Genomic DNA, 17,361 nt, shown 5'->3' with positions numbered 1-17,361 from the left:
GGTCCACATTCTATAAATTAATCAATAAAAGTAATTTCGAACTCCAACAATCCATTAGTATTTTAAGAAGCTACATGAAAAACATGCTTTGACAACCTGTCAGAAGTGAGGTGCAATTCCCTGTTACTCAGGCTAATTCCAGAAGGCATTTACTGCAGAGGTGATTTATCAACAATACTGTGCAGTTTGTATAAAATCTAATCATTCTTTCTACATCCCTACTTACCTCTAATTATCTGCCCATTTTGATCTTTCACTATTTTAAGTTTGTAAGACTCATTTGGTTTTCTTATCTTCTGCTAATAACCCTTGTGTTTAATTTACTTTGGTGCACAATAAAAGTAGCTAAATTTAGACTTAATTGCAAAATGCCAGCAACAAACAATGAAGAAATGAACAAACAATATAATGCAATAAGAAGAGTCAAACCTGGATCAACTCAATCAGTTGGATCTTTAGAAATTCAAGATTTCAAGAACACTGCAACCCAAAATTATCTCTTTTCCATTCATGAGCTTTGTCACAGAAGCAAGGACCCACAAACATTATGGATTTGGTATAGCACCTCATTTTGAAGAAAAATTGCCGGCTGTTAATTTTAAGAAGGTGTGCGCATAATCTTTATCCCACTCAAGTGTATAATTTAACTGGGCATTTTGCAAAGCAGAAATTCTGCTTTGGCTGATTCTATGAAGCATTTATGTAAAACTGTTTCGTTTCTTTCTTGCAAAGGGAATGCTAAGGGTGATCTTGAAATGTTTTGAAATCTTTGAGAGAGTTGTAAGGATTGGAAAATAATAGTCAGAGCATTCAATATTTATTCCCCTGCTTTTCTTAGCAATCTGGCATACATCTCATCCAGGGCTGGTGATTAAATCTACTTTCAAAGACTGTAAACATCTTAATATTTCATCCCTCTCTTGTTTATCACATTCAATGTTTCATATTCCTCCTCATTGATGACCGTGTTAAGATCATTCCCCTCTTGGCAAGATAGATATAAACATGCCTCAATTTTTCACCACCTCACACCAGTTACCATTTTAGGCTCTAATAGATCCTACACTTTTTTTCCTTGTCATCACCTGGTTTTTGTATTTACAAATATCATTGGATTTTACTTGCCAATATTATCTCATTCCCTTTTTTTCTAATATTTTTAAAAACATTTCAACTTTTATAGCTGCTATACTCCTGTCAGGCTTTCTGCACTGTTGAGTTCTCAGCATCTGACATAAGCTTCAATTTTTTTCCTCTTATCTTACCTTGCATACTCATGGATTGTCCAAGGGTCCTCAATTTGAGAGTCTCAGCTTTTATCTTTGAGAACATATTTGCTCGAAACCTTCAGTCTTTATCTTGAATGTCACCCACTGCTCTTAACACTTTCAATTTGTTGTTTTTCAACTAGAGTCATAGAGATGTACAGCACGGAAACAGAACTTCACTCCAACCCATCCATGCCGACCAGATATCCCAACGCAATCTAGTCCCACCTGCCAGCACCCAGCCCATATCCCTCCAAACTCTTCCTATTCATATACCCATCAAGATGCCTTTTAAATGTTGCAATTGTACCAGCCTCCACCACATCCTCTGGCAACTCATTCTACACATGGACCACCCTCTGCGTGAAAATGTTGCCCCTTAGGTCTCTTTTATGTCTTTCCCCTCTCACCCGAAACCTATGCCCTCTAGTTCTGGACTCCCCAACCCCAGAGAAAAGGCTTTGTCTATTTATCCTCTCCATCTTAGCTTCGTAAAATTGGCCTTGTGCCAATGGACAAGTCTTTTTGCTGGATCAACAAATGTTTTGATAATAAATGAATTATGGTTATTACCAATAAATACTTTTAAGCTAATACACCTTCCACTTGGCTGGCTTCCTGAAACTAACTAAGATAGGTCTCCTTGAATATATCACTGTGCACTGATTTTATTCTGGTTAGAATTGGAATGGTTGAAATCCCTGACTGACACTACCCTTTTGCCTTTTATGATGTTGTTTGATAAAAAAGAAGAACAGGAGAAAGCTTGAGCAGAGCATAAATGGAGCATGGACTGCTTGTGCTGAATGTCCCATTTCCGTGCCATATTCTTTGTGTAATTCTAATGTTTCTTGGTGTACTCTATGAACAAACCATTGCAAAATTTGTCCCTATGTTTTAGAAAGGGGTATTTTTCTCCCTTGTGGACTAATTCAATGCAATCTTACTTTGTATTTTTCCAGATCTCTGATTTACAAGTCCCAGGGTCATATGGCATGGAAACAGGCCCCTCAGTCCATCAGTCTGTACCAAGCTTGTTCCCAAACTAAACTAGTCTTGTCTGCTTGTGCTTGGCCCATATTCCTCCAAACCTTTCCTATTCATGAATTTATTCAAGTGTCTTTTAAATCATGTAAATATACCTGCATCCACCAGATTCTCTGACAGTTCATTCCACACATGAACTACTCTGTGTAAAAAAAAAAAAATTGTCCTCATATCATTTTTAAATCTTTCTCTCCTCAGCTTAAAAATATGCCCCTAGTTTTGAACTCCCCTCCCCTAGGGAAAAGACCCTTGTCGTTCACCTTATCTATGCCCCTCATGATTTTATAAACATCAAGGTCACTCCCTCAACCTCCTACACTCCTGTGAAAAAAATCTTTCCAGTTTATTTTTCTATCTCAAACTCTCCATTTCCTGCAACATCCTGGTGAATCTTTTCTGAACCCTCTCGGGTTAATAATATCCTTCCTATAACGGGGTTACCAGAACTGTATACAGTACTCCAGAAGAGGCCTCACCACTGTCCTATACAGTCTCAACATGATGACCCTTTATAAATAAATCTATCAGTTTTAATCTATGTATTTTAACACAAAAGGCCTTGTGTTCCTGATCAGGTGTTACATTGGATTTCTTATCCATTTCGGAGGGTAATTAAAGTGGTCACTTTGGTGTGTGAGTGTAGTTACCTAATTCAGGTTAGGTTCAGGTGGATCCATTGCCTAAGCCACATCGTTTGGGTTTTTAATGACAATCTCACAGCTTCACGGTTACTTGCTGCAATCTCCAGACTTAAAAGTGAAAAGAAAATCAAATTTCTTAAATTGGTTTGCTGGGATTTGAACTCTCATTCTCTGGAGTAGCCCAGTTTTCTACATTTAAAGTAATGACTTATAGTGTCATTCCCATAATACAAACATTATAAATATAACTTGGAGAGAAAACAGAATACTACAGTGATTGAAATTTGCTCTTCAGTTCTGTAGCTGTGTATTTGGTCACTTCTGTGCTTAGAAGAAGGAGCAAATAACTTATAGAAGGCAGCATTTGTTTTGCTTTTTTTTTTACATTGAAGAAAATTATTTTGTTTAATATATATTAAGTATTGGATGTAGGTTTGCTCGCTGAATTGGAAGATTCATTTCCAGACATTTTGTCACCTTACTAGGTAACATCTTCAGTGGGCCTCAGGCAAAGCACTGCTGAAAATTCCTGATTTCTTTTTATATGTTTGGTTTTCTTTGGGTATGGTGATGTCATTTCCTGTTCTTTTTCTCAGGGGGCGGTAGATGTGTTTGTTGATAGAGTTCTGGTTGGAATGCCATGCTTCTAGGAATTCTCGTGCATGTCTTTGTTTGGCTTGTCCTAGGATGGATGTGTTAGTAGAAGAATCACGCCACTCCATCCACTCTACCCCAGAATTCCTGAAGACCATCAAAGACACTAAGATATGAGAGGATGAAATAATGGTCTCCTTTGATGTAACAGCCCTGTTTACATCAATCAACATTTACTTGGCTAAGGAAACACTAACTACACTATTAGAAGACCCAAAGACACATGCAACAATCGCCACTAACTTCATCAACAAGGACAGTATCGTCAAGATAGTGGACCTATGCCTTACCACCCACTTCACCTTCAACAACAAAACCGACAGACAAACCAATAGAACACCCATGGGATCTCCAATATCAGGGTTCTTAGCAGAGGCAGTAATGCAGAAACTTGAACAAACAGCTCTGCCCACCATCCAACCCAAACTGTGGGTCTGCTACATGGATGACACCTTTGTCATCACTAAATGAAACAAATTAGAGGACACCTTCAAGACCATCAATAATACCCTTACTGGCATAAGATTCATTAAAGAGGAGGAAAACGACAATAAATTGCCATTCCTAGATGTCACAGTAGAGTGAACAGCCAATGGGGAACTTCAAACCAGCGTCTACAGGAAAACAACACATACAGAACAAATATTGAACTACAGAAGCAATCATCCCAACACCCACAAATGAAGCTGCATCAGAACATTATTTCAACGAGCTACCACACACTGCAGCACAAAGGAACTATGCAGAGCAGAGGAAAATCACCTATACCATGTATTCAAAAAGAATGGGTACCCAATGAACACAGTCCGCCTATTTCTCAGCAACAAACCCAAACAAGCAGACAAAACACATCCAAAAACCCTAGCTACTCTCCCCTACATCAAAGACATTTCGGAAATGACTGCCAGACTACTCAGACCCCTTGGCATCATGGTAGCCCACAAACCCACCAACACACTAAAACCGCAGCTAATGAACTTGAAAGACACTATACAGACAACAAGCAAAACTAATGTCATTTACAAAATACCGTGCGAGGACAGTAACAAACACTACATTGGACAAACAGGCAGAAAACTAGCCACAAGGATACATGAACACCAACTGGCCACAAAAAGACATGACCCTCTCTCACTAGTATCCTTACATACAGATGAGGAAGGACACCACTTCGACTGGGACAATACATCCATCCTAGGACAAGCCAAACAAAGACACGCATGAGAATTTCTAGAAGCATGGCATTCCAACCGGAACTCTATTAACAAACACATCGAGTTAGATCCCATCTACCACCCCCTGAGAAAAGGAACAGGAAATGACTTCACCACAGGAAATGACATCACCAACCTAAAGAAACCTAAACAAATAAATTCTCGGCTTTGTGCATGGGAAATCATGTCTTAACTTGATTGAATTTTTTGAGGAAGTAACACAGAGGATTGATAAGGGCAGAGCAGTAGATGTGATCTATATGGACTTCAGTTAGGTGTTCGACAAGGTTCCCCATGGGAGACTGGTTATGAAGGTTGAATCTCACAGAATACAGGGAGAACTAGCCATTTGAATGCAGAACTAGATCAAAGGTAGAAGACAAAGGGTGGTGGTGGAGGGTTGTTTTTCAGACTGGAGGCCTGTGACCAGTGGAGGGCCACCAGGATCGGTGCTGGGTCCTCTACTTTTTGTTATTTACATCAATGATTTGGATGCGAGCATAAGAGGTACAGTTAGTAAGTTTACAAGTGACACCGAAATTGGAGGTGAAGTGGACAGCGAAGAGGGTAACCTTAGATTACAACAGGATCTTGACCAGATGGGCCAATGGGCTGAGAAGTGGCAAATGGAGTTTAATTCAGATAAATACGAGGTTGCGTTTTGGGAAAGCAAATCTTAGCAGGACTAATACACTTAATGGTAAGGTCCTAGGGAGTGGCGCTGAATAAAGAGACCTTGGAGTGCAAGTTCATAGCTCCTTGAAAGTGGAGTCGCAGGTAGATAGGAAACTGAAGAAGGCGTTTTGTATGCTTTCCTTTATTGGTCAGAGTATTGAGTACAGGACTTGGGAGGTCATGATGCGGCTGTACAGGACATTGGTTAGACTACTGTTGAAATATTGCATGCAATTCTGGTCTCCTTCCTATTGGAAGGATGTTGCGAAACTTGAAAGGGTTCAGAAAAGATTTACAAGGACGTTGCCAGGGTTGGAGGATTTGAGCTACAGGGAGAGGCTGAAAAGGCTGGGGCTGTTTTCCCTGGAGCGTCGGAGGCTGAGGGGTGACCTTTTGGAGGTTTACAAAATTATGAGGAGCATGGATAGGATAAATAGGCAAAGTCTTTTCCCTGGGGTCGGGGAGTCCAGAACTAGAGGGCATAGGTTTAGGGTGAGAGGGGAAAGATATAAAAGAGACCTAAGGGGCAACTTTTTCACGCAGAGGGTGATACGTGTATGGAATGAGCTGCCAGAGGAAGTGGTGGAGGTTGGTACAATTGCAACATTTAAGAGGCATTTGGATGGGTATATGAATAGGAAGGGTGTGGAGGGATATGGGCCGGATGCTGGCAGGTGGGACCAGATTGGGTTGGCATATCTGGTCGGCATTGACGGGTTGGACCGAAGGGTCTGTTTCCGTTCTGTATGTCTCTATGACTGTAAATAGAAAGCAGGAGTTTTCAGCAGTGCTTCGCCTGAGGCCCACTGAAGATTAGATTAGATTACATTACAGTGTGGGAACAGGCCCTTCGGCCCAACAAGTCCACACCCACCCGCCGAAGCGAAACCCACCAACACCCCTACATTTACCCCTTTTTAACCTAACACTACGGGGAAATTTAGCATGGCCAATTCACCTGACCTGCACATCTTTGGACTGTGGGAGGAAACCGGAGCACCCGGAGGAAACCCACGCAGACACGGGGAGAATGTGCAAACTCCACACAGTCAGTCGCCTGAGTCGGGAATTGGACCCGGGTCTCTGGCGCTGTGAGGCAGCAGTGCTAACCACTGTGCCACCGTGCCACCCCCTAATAGGAGAAGATGTTACCTAATAGGGTGATGAAACGTCTGGAAATGAACCTTCCAGCTCAGTGAGCAAACATACATCTAAAACCTCAACCTGCGCTACAAATCTTCTCAAAACTTGCTAATATATTAAGTATAACATAACTTTGGTAACTGCTATTCTTTTCCCAGGGATCTCCATTCACTGTAACAGTCGCAAGTAAATTCCATAAGCACACTGGTATATTTCATTGCTGCACATTCTGTTCTAGTGGTGGACAAAAGGATGTCCGTTGTGGTTGCAGAGGCACAATGCCTGGTGAGTTTAATAGAAAATCTCACTTGTAATTGTTCCATTGCAGATAGCCAGACATTGAATGATAAGACTGGGGCGAAATCCATTCAAAAGATCATTTACAGAGATAAACAATACAAACATGAACCCCTCAATTCTACAGCTATAGTTTCATATGCTTTATATTCTGAGAGGTGCGAGTGAAACACTATTTTAATGTTAATCTTCTGAATGCAATGAAGCCTCAATTTTAATACACAATTAATAATAGACTCACGCCTCAGAATATGTATTTTAGTATGGATTGCATTATAATTTACATTTGCTGATTCTTTAATACATTGTTGATATACTTTATAAGTGAGTAACACAACTCACTGATCTTTTTTTTAAATTTCTTACTGTGTTGTAAATAAAAGTGATTTGACAGTCCATATAAATAATGTTTCAAAATAGAAAAAAATGAAACAGCACAAATAATATTGGCAAAGAATAGCTTTTTAAATTAATCCTCCCTAATTTATTTTCTTAAAGTGTAAAAAATCATCTATGCAAATGGGAGGTTTTTTTTGTAGATTCTGAAGCTATACATGATTGTTTTGAAGTAATTAAATGTGAACAGAGAGGAAAAGGTGACTTATTCATGTATGCTGTTCCATCCAGCTCATGAAAGAACAAAGAACACTACAGCACAGAAGTAGGCTCTTTGGCACTCCAAGTCTGCGCTCATACATTTTGTCCTTCCATACTAAAACTGTCTTCACTTACAGAATCCGTTTCCCTCTATTCCCTTCCTATTCATGTATTCATTCAGGTGCTGTTTGAATGCTGCTATTGTGTTTGCATCCACCACCACCTCTGACAGTACATTCCAGCCACTCACCACTCTTTGTGTGAAGAACTTGCCTCACATCTTTTTTTTTTAAACTTCCCCCAACACCTTGAATCTGTGTCCCGTAGTAATTGTCCCCTTCATCTTGGGAAGAAAACCTCATACTTTCCACTCTTTCTGTGCCATTCACAATCTTATAAACTTCTATCAGGTCGCCCTTCAACTTCCTGGGTTCCAGTGAAAACAAACCCAGTCGATCCAACCTTTCTTCATAGCAAAATCCCCCATAACAGGCCAAATCCTGGTAAACCTTTTCTGTACCTTCAAAACATCCAAATCCTTCTGGTAGTGTGGTGATCAGAACTTTACAATATTCCAGATGTGGCCTAACCTGTCTATCCTTCTACTCAATGCCTCTTGCACTAAAGGCAAGCATGCCATAGCCCTGTTCTACTGCCTTATCTACCTGCATTGCCACCTTCAGTGATCTGTGGAACTACACACCCAGATCCCTCGGCATATCAATACTGCTAAGGGTTTTGCCATTCACTGTATAATTTTCACTGGTATTTGTCCTTCCAAAATGCATCGCCTCACATTTGTCCGGATTAAACTTCATCTGCCATTTTTCTACTTTTGCCTCCAACTAATCTATATCTGGCAGTATCCTCTGACAGTGTTCCTCACTATCCACAATCCCACCAATCTCAACAACTTATTGAGAAAATACAATTCAGAGATTAGGGTTGAACATAAACCCTTGCCTTTTTATAGAAAGTAGAAATGTAGTTAGTGTGATGAAGGGCATTGTTTCTGACATGACACTGCATAAAATTTACAGGGATTGTTGAATCTACAGTATTATGAAACTTTGTTCTTTGTATTCAATTGGCAGGTGGGTACCAAGGCTGTGGACATGGGCATAAAGGACACCCGGGTCAGCCACACTGGTCCTGTTGTGGAAAGTTGACTGAACATTCAGAATGCCCTGGAACAATAAATAGCAATTCTCACCAGAGTCTGGTTAGAACTATTGCTTTGTAAAACAAAACCAAGACATGAAAACCACAAACCTAACATTGACCTTTGAAAATTTTGCAGTGAAGTAATGACTGTTCAGCCAATCTAGAAAACTTTGTGATCTTCAGGTATGCTCAAAGCTCAGCCAGTTTAATGCCTGCTATAGTTTTTCATGTAAGATGAGAACAGACATAGAAATGTTCTGATCTAACTATTGTTAATTACTTTTGGGGTCTTGTCAAAAGGACTAATTTATCCGTAATAATTCCAAGAGAAGTAACTTAAACATTCACTGAACCAACACCTTTTCAAATAAAAAGATCTGCAATTTAGGAATAACAAAGAAGTTACTGTAATTTTGTTGCAGATTTCACAAATGAATACTCTACAGCACAGAGTGTAATAAAGGATCTAGTTTTTTTAATGAATTACCTTGTACTAGAAGCAATGCATTATTATGTTATAATACACAGAAATCATTTCAAAATACTAGAGATGTAATCAAAATACCGCAGCCTGAGCAACATTAATGGAAACTGCCATTTGGAATACTGTGATATACTTTGATGACAAACAATGGATTCAATTTAATTTGGTTCATTCAGACTTTTTTCTGACTAAATGGTACATGTTTTTGAAATAAAGATCTGGGTAAGGAGATATTGCATGTGCTATTTGTAGAAATGTAACCAATTAAATAACACAGTAATTTTGTATGTGCATTAAGTTTAGATTTGTCCAAAGTATACACATTTTGCATGCATACTCTATATTAACATGGATTCATACTGAATGGAAGTGTAGCTCATACTCAAAGCAAAGATTAACTTTAGTGATCTCAATACTCTAGTCACAATTAAAATTAAATCAATTTTATAAATTTCAAATAATGTCAACCATATAATGTACATTTTAACACCAGCTTTGTGCCAATTTGAAATACTTAAAGTTTATTTCAACCATTGTATTATAAACAGTGCATTTTAGGATGGGGTTCGCAGCTACTGTGTCCAGAAAGCAATTGAGACACTTAAATAACCTCTCAAGGCCTCATAAGATCATTATTGATATTCAGCTAGCAGTGAGTGGAGGAACTTGCCATAAGTGCATGTAGAGGGAACCAGCATCAGGAAGCAAAGGGAGGGGTCTGTGGTGGTATGAAGCTCTCCCTTCCCTCAACTAACTGTAATACCAGCAGTAGCTGCCACTATTGGTGGCATTGCCATTACTGCTACCAATATTGCGAGCTGCTGGCCTCTGGCTGACAACCCTTGGGCAAAGTGGGGAGTGGGTGAGGGAAGATACCCAAGATGTGGTAGTGCAGCAAATAAATGATGCTGGGGGAGGTACAGGTTTTCAAAAAAGGATACTTGCTGTCGAATAGGAACTTCATCATGATTGCTAGAGATGGGCAAGTGTGGGTGATGGACGACCCACATGAAATTCCATCAGTAGTGTGTGAGATGTTACTTTATTGTCTACCTTTTATACTCACCACTTAGATTAACACAACATGCTACTTATGGTAGCCTTTATATTGGCTCTGCTTAATCTACACAGTGTTTTGATCATTCAAACTTATGGACCAATACAAACAAATGGCCTGACGGCTGAAGCAATTTAATGTGCCACGTTGAAGTGCTAGATTTTTTTAAATCCATCAGGATTTTCTTTATTTACTTTATTGTGATTTAGTTTTTTTTAAACTTGTACATCAGACTTTTAAAAGCTTGAATTTTAATTTATATGTAATGCACAAATTCAATGTTTAACCCATTTAATAAAACTAATTTCAATGTATTAAGCTTTATCCGTTTGATTTCTGGACTGTGCTTGCATCCGGCATACATAGATTGATATTTTTATACTTATAATGTAACAGCAAGTGTTCACAAGAAACACCCAAACTACAATAACCATGTATGGAAAGGACTTGAGTTTGACCGATGACAACAGCTGCCCAAATGCTTCAGATTATGAGACCAGACTGCTGTTATTGAGATGGGGGAACAGTCTATTTAATTTTTTTTGATCCTTGGAGCAGCACATTCTGGAACTGATGAGAAAACAGATTACATCAACATTGTTACTGTGTGTGATATAACAAAATTAATTAATGACCTTAGAATAAAGGCACCTCGAGGTAATAATGAGCACAATATGATTTGAATGTTACATTCAACTTGAATGGGAAACAATGTGTCTAAGACTAGTATTTTAAACCTAAATAAAGACATGAGAGCTGAGTTAGCTGAAGTAAACTGGCATACTAGGCCAGGGGATGATCAATCGAAAAGCAGCAACAAGCATTTAAGGCGATATTTCAGAATATGTAACTATAAAGAAACATAATCAAATGATTCCCACCAACCATGGCTGATTGAAGATGTTAGGGGAATCAACAAACTTAAGGAAAAGGCATATAACTGCAAAGTTGAGTGAAAGATCAGATTACTTGTCAGAATATAAAAATGTCTGTGCATGAAGAAAAGGTTAATAAAGAGGAAGAAATTACAGTATGAGACAAAGTTTACAAAAGAATGCATTGCAGGAATTTCTATAGGTATTTAAAAGAGGAACGAGTCAATAAAGAGTGTTTGTTCTCAAGAATGAGGATAGGGAGTTAATAGTAGATAATAAAATGAAATGAATAAATATATATTTCTTTCTTCCTACAGAGGATAGAGAAAGTAATTCCAGTTTAGCTTAAATCATGAGGTGAAAAGGAGAAAAGAACTTTGTGAAATTGCAATCTCAAGGGAAATGGTAATAAGCAAACTAATGAAATTGTGGGCTGACAAGTCTCCAGGTTCAGATGGACTTCATTCTAGGATATTAAGAGATGTTGCTAATAAGGTCATAGACACCATAAGACCACAGGACCATAAGTTATAGAAGCAGTCTTCTCCGTTATTTGATTATGGCTGATATATTTCTCAACCCCTGTCTTCTGCCTTCTCCCCATAACCTTCAATCCTCTCACTAATCAAGAACCTGTCTTAAGTGCACTCAATGACTTTGCCTCCACACCCTTCTGCAACAATGAGTTCCACAGACTAACTACCTCAGGCTAAAGAAATTCCTTCTCGCCTCAGTTGTAAAGGGTCATCCCTTCACTCTTAAGGCTGTGGCCTCAGGTTCTGGTCTTTCTTACTCCTGGAAACATTTTCTCAATGTCCACTCTATCCAGGCTTCTCTGCATTCAGTAAGTTTCAATGAGATTCCTCCCCAATGCTCTAAACCCCATCGAGTACAGAAGCAAAGTCCTCAGTTCTCATATGACAACCCCTTCAACCCACGATCATTCTTGTAAACCTATTCTGGACACCCTACGATACCAGCACATCCATTCTTCGAGATGGGGCCCGAAACTGCTCTCAATATTTTAAATGCAGTCTGCCTTAGCAGGACATTTCTGCTGTCATGTTCTAGCCCTCTTGAAATGAATGCTAACATTGCATTTGCCTTTATAACTGACAACTAAACCTGCATGTTAGCATTAATAGAATCCTGAACTTAGACTCCTAAGTCCCTTTGAACGTCTGATTTCTGAAGTCTTTCCCAGTTTAGAAAATAGCCGACCCCTCTATTCTTCCCACCAAAGTGCATAACCTCACACTTCCACATTGTATTCCAACTGCCAATTCTTTGTCCACTCTCTTTGCCTGTCCAAGGCCTTTTCCAGCCTTCTTGCTTCCTCAACACTATCTATCCCTACACCTATGTTTGTGTAATCTGCAAATTTAGCAACAATACCCTCAATTTCATCCAGATCTTTAATGTGGTCCCAATGTGCAGAACTCCGCTATCCACTGCCTGCCATTCCAAAAAATATCCCTTTGTCCCTACTCTCTGCCTTATGTCAGTCAGCCAATCTTCTATCCATGGCAGTATTTTGCCCCTAATACTATGGGCTCTTATCTAGCTGGCAAAAGTGAGGACTGCAGATGCTGGAAATCAGAGTCTAGATTAGACTGCTCCTCGGATGCTGCCTGACTGGCTGTGCTTTTCCAGTACCACTCTAATTTAGACTCCTATCTAGCAGTCTCCTGTGTGGTCTTCTGGTAATCCAATCCACGTCCATATGTAGATCTACTGATTAATTTTCCAAAAGTCCCTTTATTCAGAAAAGATTCCATCAGACTGGAAAGTTGCAAATATAACCCTTTAAAAAGGGAGAAAGGCAGGAAACTAAAGGCCTTATCTGTCATGGAGAAGATGTTAGAATTGATCATTGAAGAGATTATAGCTGCCCACTTAAATATAGTTTCCTGAAAGAGAATGGTGTTTAACCATTTATTGGAGTTATTTGAAGGAGTAATATGTCCTGTGGGTAAGGGGGAAACTTTGTGGGCGGCACGGTGGCACAGTGGTTAGCACTGCTGCCTCACAGCGCCAGAGACCCGGGTTCAATATCCGCCTCAGACGACTGACTGTGTGGAGTTTGTACGTTCTCCCCGTGTCTGCGTGGGTTTCCTCCGGGTGCTCCGGTTTCCTCCCACGGCCCAAAGATGTGCAGGGTCAGGTGAATTGGCCATGCTAAATTGCCCGTAGTGTTAGGTAAGGGATAAATGTAGGGGTATGGGTGGGTTGCGCTTCGGCGGGGCGGTGTGGACTTGTTGGGCCGAAGGGCCTGTTTCCACACTCTAAGTAATCTAATCTAATCTAATTTAGGTGTACTTGGAGTTCCAATAGGCACTTAATAAGGTACCACATCAAAGGTCTTTTTAAAAACATCAGGGCTGATTGTTTGGCATAACAAACTAACAGGGTTATGAGATTGGCTGGTACAGCACATATCAAGAAGCCTCATGGCACACTACCCTTTATTATGACAGAAACTGAACATAAACTAAGGAAGTTAATTAGATTTTTTTTTTATTAATTAGATTACTTACAGGGTGGAAACAGGCCCTTCGGCCCAACAAGTCCACACTGACCTGCCGAAGCGCAACCCACCCATACCCCTACCCCTACATTTACCCCTTTAACCTAACACTATGGGCAATTTAGCGTGGCCAATTCACCTGACCCTGCACATCTTTGGACTGTGGGAGGAAACCGGAGCACCCGGAGGAAACCCACGCAGACACGGGGAGAATGTGCAAACTCCACACAGTCAGTCGCCTGAGTCGGGAATTGAACCCGGGTCTCTGGCGCTGTGAGGCAGCAGTGCTAACCACTGTGCCACCGTGCCGCCCATTACTTCAGTTGTACTTCAGTTATACAGAGGATTGGTGGGACCTCTTGGATACTGTGTGCAGCTTTGTTCTCCTCATTTAAGGAAGGATGTAAATGCATTTGAGGTAGTTCAGAGAAGGTTTACTGGATTGTTACCTAGAATGAGTGTGTTATCTTATCAAGCATGATTCTACTGAAGTTCAGAAGTGTGTCGAATGATTATTTGAAGTGTATAAGATCCTAACTGGTCTTGACAATATGGACATGGAGAGAATGTTTCCTTTTGTAAGTCAGTCCAGAATTAGGGGGCACTATTTTAAAAATTGGAGTTACCATTTTATGACTTTTCGAGATTAGGAGATTTTTGTTTTCTCTCAGAGCATTGTGTGACTTTACATCTGTCTACTTCACAAGGCAGTCAAGGAGGAGTTATTGAATATTTGTAAATCAGAAACAGACAGATTCTTGTTGGGTAAGGGGATCAAATGGTATCAGGGTAGATGGTAATGTTGCATTTGAAACATAAACATATTAACCATGATCTTATCAAATAGCAGGCCACGCTCATGGGACTGAGTAGTCTATTTCTGCTCCTGTTTTTTTGTGTGTCTTAACATTGACTGTTATATCCAATTACCTCCATATTTTTAAAGGATTTCATTTACTTAGAACTTAATAAAAGAAGTTTAGACACATAACAATCATGATTACAACTTAAACTTTTCACTGTACAAAACTTGGTCAAACACAATCAATGTCTTTGAACATGTTGGAAGAGAAATAAGTGCAATTTACCCTGCTTTTTCTTTGTGTAAGTTTAATCTTAATACACGTTGGTGCCCTGAGCCTGATTCTAAACCCATTGAACCACACGTTGTGCCCAGATGCACTCACCACTGCTGGGATCTCCCTGAAGAGGTGCCATCTTTAAAACAGTGCTGTGTATCTGGACAAGCACTCTTTGACTGGACGTACCCCACATATTTGCTGACATTTTTTCCAAACATATATGGCAAGAAAGAGTTGGCAGGGACCTGGATTTTCTGCTGATCAAGGTGGTGCAGAGGGTCATATCCTCATCCCCCTGGACCAGCAGTGGAAGCCTCAACACCAGACAATGGCAGCAATATTGGAAGAAAGACAATGACAACAAAGAAAATTACAGCACAAGAACAGGCCTTTTGGCCCTCCAATCTAGATCCTGTATCTAAACCTCTCACCTATTTTCTAAGAATCAGTGTTCTTCTGCTCCCTGCCCATTCACATACCAGTCTAGATATATCTTAAATGATACTATCGTGCCCGCCTCTACCAGCTCCGCTGGCAGCACATTCGAGGCTTCCACCACCCTCTGCATAAAGAACTTTCCATGCATATCTCCCTTCAACTTCTCCCCCTCACCTTAAATTCATGGCCCCTAGTAATTGAGTCCCTCACTCTGGGAAAAAGCTTCTTGCTACCCACCCTGTCAATACCTCGCATGATATTTTAGACCTCTATCAGGTCCCCCCTCAACCTCTCTCTTTCTAATGAAAATAATCCTAACCTACTCAACCTCTTTTCCTAGCTAGCATCCTCCACACCAGGCAACATCCTGGTGAACCTCCTCTTCACCTTCAAGCATCCACATCCTTTTGGTATTGTGGCGACCAGAACTGTATTCCAAATGTGGGCTGAACCAACATCTTATACAACTGTAACATGACTTGCAACCCCTGTACTCAACACCCCATCCGTTGAAGGAAAGCATGCCGTGTGCCTTCTTGACCACTCTATCGACCTGCATTGCCACCTTCAGAGTACAATGGACCTGAACATCCAAATCTCTCTGTACATCAATTGTCCCTAGGACATTTCCATTTACCGTATAGTTTGCTCTTGAATTGGATCTTCTAAAATGCACCACCTCATATTTGCCTGGATTGAACTCCATCTGCCATTTCTCTATCCATCTAGCTAGTACACCCTGGACCCCATGCGACTTCACTTTCTCCATTTGCCTACAATGAGGAACCTTATCAACACCTTACTGAAATCCATGTATATGACATTTACAGCCCTTCCCTCATCAATCAATTTTGTCACTTCCTCAAAAAATTCTATTAAGTTGGTAAGACATGACCATCCCTGCACAAAACCTGGGCCTATCACTGATAAGCCCATTTTTTTTCCAAATGGAAATAGATCCTATCCCTCAGTATGTTGCCCAGCAGCTTTCCTACCACTGACATCAGACTCACTGGTCTATAATTACCTGGATCATCCCTGCTACCCTTCTTAAAGAAAGGGACAACATTAGCAATTCTCCAGTCCTCTGGGACCTCACCAGTGTTCAATGATGCTGAAAAGATACCTGTTAAGGCCCTAGCTATTTCCTCTCTTGCTTTCCTCAGCAACCTGGGGTAGATCCCATCTGGACCTGGGGACTTGTCCACCTTAAGGTGTTTTAGAATATCTACACTTACTCTCTCCTTATGCCGACTTGATCTAGAATAATCAAACATCTATCTATAACCTCAACATCTGTCCTGTCTCTCTCCTCAGTGAATACCAATGCAAAGTACTCATTAAGAATCTCATCCATTTTCTCTTACTCCACACATAACTTCCCCCCTTTGGCCTTGACTTCTTCACTCTGTGTCACTATCTTCTCTCAGATACCTCACACTCACTCTACTTCAACTGCCATACCTACCTTCCAACAAGGCTCATGTTCTACAGCTCTTATTGTTACCTGCAACATCTTCCCTCACTTGCTCTTACCCACTCAAACCCACACCATCACAAACCCTGCATGTCCTCTGCACTGCCTACTCTCTTGGTTGGGAGATCTGCCGACCTACGCCAGATGTAATGCGTGTGTCACCTATTTAATCTCCCTTAACACCAGTCCCTCTCAAGGAAAACGTCTCTCCCTTTTGAAGAGAGCATCCTAACTCTGACTGCACTGTGTGGCTGATTGACCATGTCCAGCCCCTAGCTTGCTATTGAAAGCTGGCCTTGACTTACTTGTTGGGATCCTGCAATCGAAGGCTTTGACCTGACTGAGGACTACTAACAAGCATAACAGGTTTCTTGGCTTTGTGCCTGCACTAAACAGCACTGCAAGCCAGCAGTACTGAGAGCCTGGTGTCTCTCATTGAGAGGGTAAAGCACAAAAACTCAAGGCAAGGCAGGGATAACTTTGAGTTTCAAGATAGGCTCACGGAGAGTGAGCACTATGAGAAGAGTGAGCAAACAGCTGTAAATGCAAGTCCATGAGCTGGGTTCTGTGTTTCTGAGTGTAGAGTGACCTTGCTGCAACATTACAATGATAGTTGTTGTTTTGCCTCAAGGTGCATATTGAAGCACACTAACAAACAGTAAGTGGATTGGATATGTGTCATGAAAGTCCCAGAGGCATATGTCCTTTGACATGTGATGTA

The 17,361-nt window shown here is 40.5% G+C and overlaps 1 protein-coding gene and 1 long non-coding RNA gene across 6 annotated transcripts in view; one reads left to right on the top strand and one right to left on the bottom strand.

Moving 5' to 3' along the window:
- Positions 1–10,553, top strand: part of trim45 (tripartite motif containing 45) — a 29,552-nt gene extending 18,999 nt beyond the window's left edge. For 2 of the 5 annotated variants that reach the window (XM_043700929.2, XM_043700928.2), the window contains exons 5-6: positions 6,801–6,927; positions 8,631–10,553. In XM_043700929.2, the coding sequence (XP_043556864.2) occupies positions 6,801–6,927; positions 8,631–8,779 (276 nt within the window). In that variant the 3' untranslated portion in view covers positions 8,780–10,553. Of the gene's footprint in view, positions 1–345; positions 607–3,642; positions 5,900–6,800; positions 6,928–8,630 lie in introns of those variants that run through there. The other 3 variants (XR_015758854.1, XM_043700931.2, XM_043700930.2) reach the window with 3 other exon arrangements.
- Positions 1–17,361, bottom strand: part of LOC148148534 (uncharacterized) — a 44,245-nt gene that overhangs the window by 7,045 nt on the left and 19,839 nt on the right. The window lies entirely within an intron of this gene.

The sequence above is a fragment of the Chiloscyllium plagiosum genome, unplaced genomic scaffold, assembly GCF_037043375.1.
Source record: "Chiloscyllium plagiosum isolate Xiang-an unplaced genomic scaffold, Cpla_swu_hap1 HiC_scaffold_12, whole genome shotgun sequence".
In the NCBI taxonomy this organism is placed as follows: Eukaryota; Metazoa; Chordata; class Chondrichthyes; order Orectolobiformes; family Hemiscylliidae; genus Chiloscyllium; species Chiloscyllium plagiosum.
The sequence above is the reverse complement of the archived record's forward strand: the minus strand, read 5'-3'. Positions and strand labels throughout refer to the sequence as shown.